This window comes from Salvelinus namaycush, unplaced genomic scaffold (genome assembly GCF_016432855.1).
Source record: "Salvelinus namaycush isolate Seneca unplaced genomic scaffold, SaNama_1.0 Scaffold25, whole genome shotgun sequence".
In the NCBI taxonomy this organism is placed as follows: domain Eukaryota; kingdom Metazoa; phylum Chordata; class Actinopteri; order Salmoniformes; family Salmonidae; genus Salvelinus; species Salvelinus namaycush.
Genome location: NW_024059341.1, coordinates 125,178 through 138,175, shown reverse-complemented (window position 1 = coordinate 138,175; position 12,998 = coordinate 125,178). Strand labels below are relative to the sequence as shown.

General features: G+C 45.4%; 1 protein-coding gene across 1 annotated transcript; it reads left to right on the top strand.

The window, feature by feature from the left end:
- Positions 1-6,380: 6,380 nt before the first annotated feature.
- Positions 6,381-7,568, top strand: LOC120039062 (beta-2 adrenergic receptor-like). The gene has a single exon (XM_038984588.1). It carries the CDS (start codon positions 6,396-6,398, stop codon positions 7,566-7,568), a length of 1,173 nt encoding a protein of 390 aa, XP_038840516.1. The 5' UTR covers positions 6,381-6,395.
- The last annotated feature ends 5,430 nt before the right edge of the window (positions 7,569-12,998 follow it).

Sequence of the window (12,998 nt, the reverse complement as noted above, 5' to 3'; positions counted from 1 at the left end):
CACTCACACACACGCATGGACACACATGCGCAAAGACCCATGCCCGCGCGCACCCCCACACACACACACACACACACACACACACACACACACACACACACACACACACACACACACACACGCAGGTTTGTCAGTGGGAAAAGTCCTTCTGAGGCTGGGCCAGAAGATAAACCACATCATAAATCACCAGTAGGACTCTTAACACCAGGCAGAGAGAAGAAATAACACACATTTCATGAACTACCCTCCACGGTTATATCACCTTACAAACCAATTATACTCAGCTGGGAGAACTAACTCTTATGTATGTAACATAATATATTAGCCTGGCTATTAACTCTAACTAGCAGGAAACAGTAAAGCCTTCACAGATTATGGTGTCATATTTTATTGAAATAGGAACATGTTTCATGAATATTTTTTCAGTGTATAATCCTGAATGAATCATGAATAATGATGAGTGAGAAAGTTACAGACGCACAAATATCATACCCCCAAGTCATGCTAACCTCTCACCATTACAATAACAGGGGAGGTTAGCATTTTATATCATACCCCCAAGTTAGGCTAACCTCTCACCACTACAATAACAGGGGAGGTTAGCATTTTATATCATACCCCCAAGTCAGGCTAACCTCTCACCACTACAATAACAGGGGAGGTTAGCATTTTATATCATACCCACAAGTCAGGCTAACCTCTCACCATTACAATGACAGGGAAGGTTGGCATTTTATATCATACCCACAAGTCATGCTAACCTCTCACCACTACAATAACAGGGGAGGTTAGCATTTTATATCATACCCACAAGTCATGCTAACCTCTCACCATTACAATGACAGGGGAGTTTAGCATTTTATATCATACCCACAAGTCCTGCTAACCCTCTCACCATTACAATAACAGGGAAGGTTAGCATTTTATATCATACCCACAAGTCATGCTAACCTCTCACCATTACAATAACAGGGGAGGTTAGCATTTTATATCATACCCACAAGTCATGCTAACCTCTCACCATTACAATAACAGGGGAGGTTAGCATTTTATATCATACCCACAAGTCATGTTAACCTCTCACCATTACAATGACAGGGGAGTTTAGCATTTTATATCATACCCACAAGTCATGCTAACCTCTCACCATTACAATAACAGGGGAGGTTAGCATTTTTGGGGGGGTATGATATTTGTGCTTCTGTAATTTTGTCACTCATCATTATTCACGATTCATTTAGGACTCTCCGTAATCATGGTAGCATTTACATTAATGTAGAAGTGTAAAAAAAAATATATTCCTTTCTATTGGGCACAAAATAATCTGAAACACAACCAAGACAAAGAGCAAATGCATTGAAAAATGTGTAGTCACAAGCTTGTGTGCTATGAACATGGGAACAAATACTTAACTTTTTGCTATTTTAAAACTAATATAAGTAAATATGTCCGAATACTGTTGGTCCCCTAAAATGTGTGGACTATATACAAAAAGTGCAGTAATTTCTAAACGGTTAACCCAAAAATAAGGTCAAATTAAAGCTGACAGTCTAGCTTTAACCTCATAGTGATTGTATAATTTCAAATCCAAAGTGCTGGGCTAGAGAGCCAAAAAAACAACAACATGTGTCACTATCCCAATACTTCTGGAGCTCACTGTGTATCATACGGTAATATGGTCACACATTTGGTAGGTAGTTAGAAAGTGCAGCTCGGTTCCTCATTTTGTGGTTAGTGGCCACATATCCTGTCTTCTCTTGAGAGCCAGGTCTGCCTATGGCAAATCAAATCAAATGTATTTATAAAGCCCTTCTTACATCAGCTGATATCTCAAAGTGCTGTACAGAAACCCAGCCTAAAACCCCAAACAGCAAGCAATGCAGGTGTAGAAGCACGGTGGCTAGGAAAAACTCCCTAGAAAGGCCAGAACCTAGGAAGAAACCTAGAGCGGAACCAGGCTATGAGGGGTGGCCAGTCCTCTTCTGGCTGTGCCGGGTGGAGATTATAACAGAACATGGCCAAGATGTTCAAATGTTCATAGATGACCAGCAGGGTCATAATAATAATAATCACAGTGGTTGTAGAGGGTGCAACAAGTCAGCACCTCAGGAGTAAATGTCAGTTGGCTTTTCATAGCCGATCATTCAGAGTATCTCTACCACTCCTGCTGTCCCTAGAGAGTTGGAAACAGCAGGTCTGGGACAGGTAGCACATCCGGTGAACAGGTCAGGGTTCCATAGCCGCAGACAGAACAGTTGAAAATGGAGCAGCAGCACGGCCAGGTGGACTGTGGACAGCAAGGAGTCATCAGGCCAGGTAGTCCTGAGGCATGGTCTTAGGGCTCATGTCCTCCGAGAGAGAGAAAGAAAGAAAGAAAGAGAGAATTAGAGAGAGCATACTTAAATTCACACAGAACACCGGATAAGACAGGAGAAATACTCCAGATATAACAGACTGACCCTAGCCCCCCAACACATAAACTACTGCAGCATAAATACTGGAGGCTGAGACAGGAGGGGTCAAGAGACACTGTGGCCCCACCCAACGATACCCCCGGACAGGGCCAAACAGGCAGGGTATAAATCTTCTTCTCAATAGGGGGTGCTGTTTGCACTTTGTAATAATTTCGTTCCCAAATTAAACTGCCTCGTACTCAATTCTTGCTCGTACAATATGCATATTATTATTACTATTGGATAGAAAACACTCTCTAGTTTCTAAAACCGTTTGAATTATATCTGTGAGTAAAACAGAACTGGAGCTAGAGCAATTTTCCTATGAGGATGTGAGAATGCTGAATTCTGCAAGCTGTTCTCAGGTCAGTTTATTAATTTGCCTGTCTTCTATTGGTTGAGATGCACTGCATACGCCTTCCCCTGGATGTCAGCGAATAGTGAGAATTGAAATGGTGTTTCTAGGCAGATCTGAGAGGTTATAAATGGCCTGGGAACGTGGGGTCCGGCCTTTGTTCACTTCGCTCTGACGCAGGAAGGACCTCTGGCTATCGTGATAGAAAGCTCCCTTTATAGCTCTTAGATATATCCGGCTCTGTTTTTATTTGATATAGGTGTTAAAGACATCATAATGTTGTTATATTAAACCGAGTTATATCAGTTTATATCGGTATATTGCGATTTTCGGATATTTATTTGTACTGCGTTTTAGTGAGTCGGACACGTCTTTGCCACATGGCTAATGTTTACTGCTAATTCGAACGTTGAAGAGGACAATCTACAACCAAGCAACGATTCTTTTGGACTAAGGACACCTTGCCCAAGATTCTGATGGGAGTTCATCAAAAAGTAAGAACTATATATGATGTTAATTCGTTGTTCTGTTGAAAAATGTAGAACTCATATTCTGCCATTAATCTAGGTGCGGTCTCGCTTTAATGCACGCTGTATGTTGTAGTAACGTTAATTTAAAAAATCTAACACAGCGATTGCATTAAGAACTAATGTATCTTTCATTTGCTGTCCAACCTGTATTTTTTTGTCAAGTTTATGATTAGTTATCGATTAGAATAGGTGCCTCTCCCAAGATTTCTCCCGACATTTTGTTTGCATTTTGGCTACTATTCATATTGTATAACCACGATTTGTGCCGCTAAATATGCACATTTTCGAACAAACTCTATATGTATTGTGTAATATGATGTTATAGGACTGTCATCTGAAGAAGTTTGAGAAGGTTAGTGAAAAAATGTATATCTTTTGCTGGTTTATACGTTATCGCTATTTTTGGCTTGAATCAATGCTGTTGTGTGGTTGGCTATTGTAGTAAGCTAATATAATGCTATATTGTGTTTTCGCTGTAAAACACTTAAAAAATCTGAAATATTGGCTGGATTCACAAGATCTTTGTCTTTCATTTGCTGTACGCTGTGTATTTTTCAGAAATGTTTTATGATGAGTATTTAGGTAATTCACGTTGCTCTCTGTAGTTATTCTAGTCGCTTTGGTGAGAGTTGTGATGGCGGCTGCAATGGTAAACTATAATTTATACCTGAAATATGCACATTTTTCTAACAAAACATATGCTATACAATAAATATGTTATCAGACTGTCATCTGATGAAGTTGTTTCTTGGTTAGTGGCTATTTATATCTTTATTTGGTCGAATTTGTGATAGCTACCTATGCAGGAAAAAAATGGTGGAGTAAAAAAAGTTGTGTCTTTTGCTAACGTGGTTAGCTAATAGAAATTTCATATTGTGTCTTCCCTGTAAAACATTTTAAAAATCAGAAATGATGGCTGGATTCACAAGATGTGTATCTTTCATCTGGTGTCTTGGACTTGTGATTTAATGATATTTAGATGCTAGTATTTACTTGTGACGCTATGCTAGGCTATGCTAGTCAGCTTTTTTACTGATGGGGGTGCTCCCGGATCCGGGATTGGGAGGAAGTAGAAGATAACCCCACCCACTTTGCCAAAGCACAGCCCCCACACCACTAGAGGGATATCTTCAACCATCAACTTACACCGGATAAGACAGGAGAAATACTGAGACAAGGCTGAGTATAGCCCACAAAGATCTCCGCCACGGCACAACCCAAAGGGGGGGCACCAACCCAGACAGGAAGATCACGTCAGTGACTCAACCCACTCATGTGACTCACCCCTCCAAGGGACGGCATGGAAGAGGCAACCTCTCTCAATAGCAAGGTTATGCTCACCGAGTCTGTACATTGTCAAGACTTTTCTTCATTATGAGTCAGTTACATTGGTAAAGTATTCTGCCACTCTGTACTCTCTGTTTAGGGCCAAATAGCATTCCAGCATGCTCGGTTATTTTGTTGATTCTTTCCAATGTTTCAAGTGGCTCTCATTTAATTGTCTCATCATTTGGTTGGGTCTAATTGGGTTGCTGTCTTGGGGCTATGTGGTGTCTATATATATTTGTGAATAGAGCCCCAGAGTCAGCTGGCTACGGGTACTCTTCTGTTGGTTCATCTCTCAGTAGGTTTAGGCATCACTATCCTTTAGGTGGTTGTGGAATTTAACGGCACTTTTCTAGATTTGGATAATTAGTCGATATAGTCCTAATTCTGCTCTGCATGCAGTATTGTCTCCCTCTCATACTCTCTCTTCCCCTCTGTTCAAACTCACCTCACTGCAGCCTTCAGCGCTCCCGTCAGTCTAGGCATATGATTGGCTGAGGCCATGCTATGATGTCATCGCTGAATCTTATAAGGGTTCTGACAGACAGCCTGGGAGCGACATTAGCAGAAACACTGCACGGCAGTGAGAGAGAAAGCAAGACAGAAAGAGAGAGAGAGTGACATAGAGAGCTAGTGTAAGAGCAAAGGAGAGGGGGAGCTGACAGAAGGATGTGGGAAACTATACACTGAGGAACTACTCAAACCTGAAGAATACTTTTATGACAACGTGTATGGGAGGTTGGACAGGGACCACAACCTGTGGAGGTTTGTACATATAGTGTTTATTTGTTTGTTTTCGTCTGCTGTTGTCATGGACGTTATTTCACTCAAGTTACCCATTGTTTTATCCTGAAGGTTCTTAGCCCCTCACGCGGTTTCTCTCTCTCTCCCTCTCTCCCTCTCTCCCTCTCTCCCTCTCTCCCTCTCCCTCTTTCCCTCTCTCTTTCCCTCTCTCTTTCCCTCTCTCCCTATCTCCCTCTCTCTCTCCCCCTCTCCCTCTCTCTCTACCTCTTTCCCTCTTTCTCTCTCCCTCTCTCCCTTTTTCTCTCTCCCTCTTTCTCTCTCCCTCTCTCCCTCTCTCTATCCCTCTCTCTATCCCTCTCTCTCTGCCTCTTTCCCTCTCTCTCTCCCTCTTTCCCTCTCTCTCTCTCTCTCTCTCTCTCTCTCTCCCCCTCTCTCTCCCGCTTTCCCTCTCTCTCTCCCTCTTTCCCTGTCTCTCCCTCTCCCTCTTTCCCCCGCTCTGCCTCTTTCCCTCTCTCTCTCCCTCTTTCCCTCTCTCTCTCTCTCCCCTCCCTCTCTCTCTCTCTCTCTCTCTCTCCCCCTCTCTCTCCCTCTTTCCCTCTCCCTCTCCCTCTTTCCCTCTCTCTCTCCCTCTCCCTCTTTCCCTCTCTCTGCCTCTTTCCCTCTCTCTCCTTCCCTCTTTCCCTCTCTCTCCTTCCCTCTTTCCCTCTCTCTCCTTCCCTCTTTCCCTCTCTCTCCTTCCCTCTTTCCCTCTCTCTCCCTCTCCCTCTTTCCCCCTCTCTCCCTCTTTCTCTCTCTCTCACTCTTTCTATCTTTTTTTGTAGCTTAACGTGCTTCTTGTTTTTACCTGTCTCTTTCTTTCTCTCCATCTCCTACCTCTAGACAATGGGCAGCTGCACCCCCCCTGTGCCTTCCCTCAATGTCACCGAGTCAGCCAACACATCATGGGCCAGGGCGGCTGGCGGCGAACCAGGTTACAGTGAGGTAGAGATGGTCCTACTAGGCATGGTTATGTCACTGCTGGTCGTTGGCATCGTGTTCGGCAACATCCTGGTCATCATAGCCATCTACCGGTTCCAAAGACTGCAGAACATCACCAACTGCTTCATCACCTCTCTGGCCTGTGCCGACCTCGTCATGGGTCTCATCGTGGTGCCGTTCGGCGCCTGCTACATTATCTTCAACACCTGGCACTTCGGCAGCTTCTGGTGTGAGTTCTGGACTGCCACTGACGTGTTGTGTGTGACGGCCAGCATCGAGACGCTCTGCGTGATAGCGCTGGACCGTTACCTGGCCATAACCTCTCCGTTCCGCTACCAGTCTCTGCTGACCAAGTGTAAGGCGCGCGTGGTGGTCCTGCTGGTGTGGGTGATCGCTGGACTCATCTCCTTCTTACCCATCCACATGAAGTGGTGGATCAGTGACGACGCGGAGGCGAAGGCCTGCATCCAGAACAGCAACTGCTGTGACTTCAACACCAACACAGCCTACGCCATCACCTCCTCCATCATCTCCTTCTACATCCCCTTAGTCGTCATGGTGTTCGTCTACAGCCGCGTGTTCCAGGAGGCCAAGCAGCAACTACGTAAGATCGACCGCAGCGAGGGGCGCTTCCACGTCCATAACAACAACATGGCAGGAGGAGGAGGGGTGGAGAGTAACAACGAGAGCCGAGGAGTTGGAGGAGGCTTCAGGAAGACCAAGTTCTGCCTGCGGGAACACAAGGCCCTGAAGACCCTCGGGATCATCATGGGGATCTTCACGCTGTGCTGGCTACCCTTCTTCGTCTTCAACGTGGTGGTAGCCATCTGGAAGGTAGGGGACATCGGACTTGCCTTCAGGATACTCAACTGGATAGGTTACGCCAACTCCGCATTCAACCCCTTGATCTACTGCAGGAGCCCTGAGTTCAGATATGCATTCAAGGAGATCCTGTGCATCAAGAAGGTCCGGTTCCCCAACATAGGGCCTACTAATGGATACGTGTACAGCGGACACAGCTGGCAGAGTGAGCAGCAGGGAGGGAGGAGTAAGGGGAGCTCGGAGGACAGTGACCCAGCTGCAGACGGGAGCTCTGGGAGGGGAGAGCCAGGTGGGGGTGGAGCTGCAGACGGAACGGACCCGAACGGGAACTGCAGTAAAGGGTTAACAATTGTACTTTAACCCCCTCACCTTGCTAAGGGAAGTGAACAACCTTTGGAACAGACAGACATGTTTCACAGTTATCGCCCATTGTCACTTCACCAAGTCACTGAGATGAGACTGGATGGATGGATGGATGGATAGAGGGTGAATGGTGAGCGGGTAGCACAGGTGAGACTTGTTAGATTGAGGACAGGAGAGGAATTTGTTACATTTCACCAGTAAGTTTGCTAAGTTGAATGCATATTTAGAGATTGTTTCATCTACCTCACCTTGTCGTTTCAGATATCTATACGTTCTTATCATGTATAATCTAAATGTGTCACATTGATTCACTGACCACAGAAACCAGACTGGCTCATAAATCCAGAAGATAATTTTACTCTGTGTCCACCCATACGTGAAATGTATGCACACATGAATGTATGTCGCTTTGGATAAAAGTGTCTGCTAAATGGCATATATCATTATGAATAATTGGAGAGAGAGAGAGAGAGAGAGAGAGAGAGAGAGAGAGAGAGAGAGAGAGAGAGAGAGAGAGAGAGAGAGAGAGAGAGAGAGAGAGAGAGAGAGAGAGAGAGAGAGAGAGAGAGAGAGAGAGAGAGAGAGAGAGAGAGAGAGAGAGAGAGAGAGAGAGAGAGAGAGATGGACCATTTTCTCGAGTTTCACACACAACATAATTTTTTTTTTGAGTTGGGCACACATGGCTTTTGCATTCAATGACTTAACTGTCAATTGATAATCGCTGCTGTGCCACACCTCCCCGAGCCTTAATGATCTAACCCAGTGTCACATCAGCCCTCCCGTCACCTCTCTCCTCTCGTCAACTCTGCTCTATCTTTACCCTTCTAGACAGAAGTCCATTTCCTCTCCCAGGTCTCCCGGTGTTGCTAGCAGAAGTCAGTGGTTAGTCTGCGGTTTGTTGACTGGATCTGTCGTTGTCGTTCTGGGAAGTAGCCATGTTTACTGAGAGCAGAGTCAGTAGTTTCCTCAGTGATCGGAGGGAAGGGTACAGACCGACTCCATGGAATAACAAACAGTGTGTGGAACCAGGCCAGAGATAACAGTGTCCCTGTCTCCTGCCCTAGAGGTGCTGCTTACAGGACCCAGGCAGGCTGCGTCTGAAATGGCACCCCATTCCCTATCTCTTGCAGTACTTTTGACCAGGGCCCTATACGGTCAGACCAGTCAACATGCATGAGACAACAGGTGGACTGGGCGATTGAGATGTTTCTAATCAGGGTGTGATCGCTGGTGGGTCTTTGGTTCTCTGTGAAGTTTTTCCAAAGTAAACTGAATTCTGAATCGTTCAGGATATCTGTGCAATGATCCGACTAGACAATGACCTATTTCTACAGCTGTTGATGATGTCTGTATCAATTAGTTTCCCTCTCTGTTTCCCTGTCCTCTCGGTGAGCATTTATCTCTGTGTCTATCTCTGTGTCTATCTCTGTGTCTATCTCTATCTCTGTATCTATCTCTGTAGTTCTCCCTGTGTCTATCTCCTCTCCCATTTCTCTATTTATCTCTCTCTCTCCCTCTCTCTCCGACTTGTTTCTCACCAGGAAATGCCTGCGTTGTTGCAGGGCTGAGCCCGGTCCAGGCCGATAAACAGGGGATAAATCCATTATCTCTGCTGTTTAGTTGGGGAATTCGATGACTCCCTCCCTCCTAAACAACAGTCGCATGCAGGGAGCGATCTCTAGATTAGGATGTATAACGTTTTCCCAGTCTGACAGACGGTTAGCAGGAGGAGCACAGGGCTCAAGTCTTTAATGGGACACCTATTCCTCACACTCCTGAAGTCTCTAATGGGACATCTATTCCTCACACTCCTGAAGTCTCTAATGGGACATCTATTCCTCACACTCCTGAAGTCTCTAATGGGACACCTATTCCTCACACTCCTCAAGTCTCTAATGGGACATCTATTCCTCACACTCCTCAAGTCTCTAATGGGACATCTATTCCTCACACTCCTGAAGTCTCTAATGGGACACCTATTCCTCACACTCCTCAAGTCTCTAATGGGACATCTATTCCTCACACTCCTCAGGTCTCTAATGGGACATCTATTCCTCACACTCCTCAAGTCTCTAATGGGACATCTATTCCTCACACTCCTGAAGTCTCTAATGGGACATCTATTCCTCATACTCCTCAAGTCTCTAATGGGACATCTATTCCTCACACTCCTCAGGTCTCTAATGGGACATCTATTCCTCACACTCCTCAAGTCTCTAATGGGACATCTATTCCTCATACTCCTCAAGTCTCTAATGGGACATCTATTCCCCATACTCTTCAAGTCTCTAATGGGACATCTATTCCTCACACTCCTCAGGTCTCTAATGGGACATCTATTCCTCACACTCCTGAAGTCTATAATGGGACATATATTCCCCATACTCTTCAAGTCTCTAATGGGACATCTATTCCCCATACTCCTCAAGTGTCGCGGCTGTGTCCCAAATTATACCCAAGTTTACTCACCATAAGGCCACTTCCCCTAAGTGTTTTAGACATAACCCTGACCAATTCCCCTTGCTGTTTTAGACATAACCCTGACCAATTCCCCTAGCTGTTTTAGACATAACCCTGATCAATTCCCCTAGCTGTTTTAGACATAACCCTGACCAATTCCCCTAGCTGTTTAAGACATAACCCTGACCAATTCCCCTAGCTGTTTAAGACATAACCCTGACCAATTCCCCTAGCTGTTTAAGACATAACCCTGACCAATTCCCCTAGATGTTTAAGACATAACCCTGACCAATTCCCCTAGCTGTTTAAGACATAACCCTGACCAATTCCCCTAGCTGTTTAAGACATAACCCTGACCAATTCCCCTAGCTGTTTAAGACATAACCCTGACCAATTCCCCTAGCTGTTTAAGACATAACCCTGACCAATTCCCCTAGCTGTTTAAGACATAACCCTGACCAATTCCCCTAGCTGTTTAAGACATAACCCTGACCAATTCCCCTAGCTGTTTAAGACATAACCCTGACCAATTCCCCTAGCTGTTTAAGACATAACCCTGACCAATTCCCCTAGATGTTTAAGACATAACCCTGACCAATTCCCCTAGCTGTTTAAGACATAACCCTGACCAATTCCCCTAGCTGTTTAAGACATAACCCTGACCAATTCCCCTAGCTGTTTAAGACATAACCCTGACCAATTCCCCTAGCTGTTTAAGACATAACCCTGACCAATTCCCCTAGATGTTTTAGACATAACCCTGACCAATTCCCCTTGCTGTTTAAGACATAACCCTGACCAATTCCCCTAGATGTTTAAGACATAACCCTGACCAATTCCCCTAGCTGTTTAAGACATAACCCTGACCAATTCCCCTAGCTGTTTAAGACATAACCCTGACCAATTCCCCTAGCTGTTTAAGACATAACCCTGACCAATTCCCCTAGCTGTTTTAGACATTACCCTGACCAATTCCCCTTGCTGTTTAAGACATAACCCTGACCAATTCCCCTAGCTGTTTAAGACATAACCCTGACCAATTCCCCTAGCTGTTTTAGACATTACCCTGACCAATTCCCCTAGCTGTAGACAGTCTTGTGATCAACTCAACAGTATGCTATGATCATAGTAGTTCCACGTTAAATGTAGCTACTGTCAGCCTGGCTTTCCTCTACCTTTCCATAACAGTGTTAGTGTCCTGTGTGTGTGTGTGTGTGTGTGTGTGTGTGTGTGTGTGTGTGTGTGTGTGTGTGTGTGTGTGTGTGTGTGTGTGTGTGTGTGTGTGTGTGTGTGTGTGTGTGTGTGTGTGTGTGTGTGTGTGTGTGTGTGTGTGTGTGTGTGTGTGTGTGTGCATGTGGCTTTGCGTCTCAAGTGTTGTCAGCTAACGGTGTTGAAACTGTGAATGTTGTTATTTTGGAGGAACATCTTTGTCCTGTACTGTAGCTTTGGCAGGCACCACTTGTTGTCATAAGTCCTGCTGCACAAAAAATAAGTCAATATGGGTAAATTTGTGCCTAGCAAATAAATAAAACATTTTTATTGGATTTTGTGTTTAAATTCATAAATACGTGGTGAAAGCAATAATTGTTTTTATTTTCGTTACTTTATGTAATGTTCAAATTTAGTAACCATCTCACTACTTTTGCAGTAGTAGCTTACAAAAAACAAAAATTGTACAAAAAATACATTGTTTTAGACTTTGATCCATGGACATCAAGAACCCACATTTGAAGGAATGCATTCTAAAGCTTGCATGTGTGCTCTGTATGTGTTTGCGTGTATTGAACATTTATGTGCTGTTTTTTAATACTGTGGTCTGCTGTGTTTCATGTGTTTTGGAAATCTATGTGACGTTTTTTTAATAGTATGGTCTGCTGTGTTTCGTGTGTATTGGACATCTCTCTGTCGTTTCTTTAATACTGTGGTCTGCTGTGTTTCGTGTGTATTGGACATCTCTCTGTCGTTTCTTTAATACTGTGGTCTGCTGTGTTTCGTGTGTATTGGACATCTCTCTGTCGTTTCTTTAATACTGTGGTCTGTTGTGTCAAAAAAAAGTAAATAATAAAAGCTTCTAAAGAAGAACATCCAGCATAAACTGGCCATCTACACTGCTCCCTCCTGGTCCTCTCCTGGCCATCTACACTGCTCCCTCCTGGTCCTCTCCTGACCATCTACACTGCTCCCTATTGGTCCTCTCCTGGCCATCTACACTGCTCCCTCCTGGTCCTCTCCTGACCATCTACACTGCTCCCTCCTGGTCCTCTCCTGACCATCTACACTGCTCCCTCCTGGTCCTCTCCTGACCATCTACACTGCTCCCTCCTGGTCCTCTCCTGGCCATCTACACTGCTCCCTCCTGGTCCTCTCCTGACCATCTACACTGCTCCCTATTGGTCCTCTCCTGGCCATCTACACTGCTCCCTCCTGGTCCTCTCCTGACCATCTACACTGCTCCCTCCTGGTCCTCTCCTGACCATCTACACTGCTCCCTCCTGGTCCTCTCCTGACCATCTACACTGCTCCCTATTGGTCCTCTCCTGGCCATCTACACTGCTCCCTCCTGGTCCTCTCCTGGTCACCTACACTGCTCCCTCCTGGTCCTCTCCTGGTCACCTACACTGCTCCCTCCTGGTCCTCTCCTGACCATCTACACTGCTCCCTATTGGTCCTCTCCTGGCCATCTACACTGCTCCCTCCTGGTCCTCTCCTGGCCATCTACACTGCTCCCTCCTGGTCCTCTCCTGGCCACCTACACTGCTCCCTCCTGGTCCTCTCCTGGTCACATACACTGCTCCCTCCTGGTCCTCTCCTGGTCACCTACACTGCTCCCTCCTGGTCCTCTCCTGACCATCTACACTGCTCCCTATTGGTCCTCTCCTGACCATCTACACTGCTCCCTCCTGGTCCTCTCCTGGCCATCTACACTGCTCCCTATTGGTCCTCTCCTGACCATCTACACTACTCCCT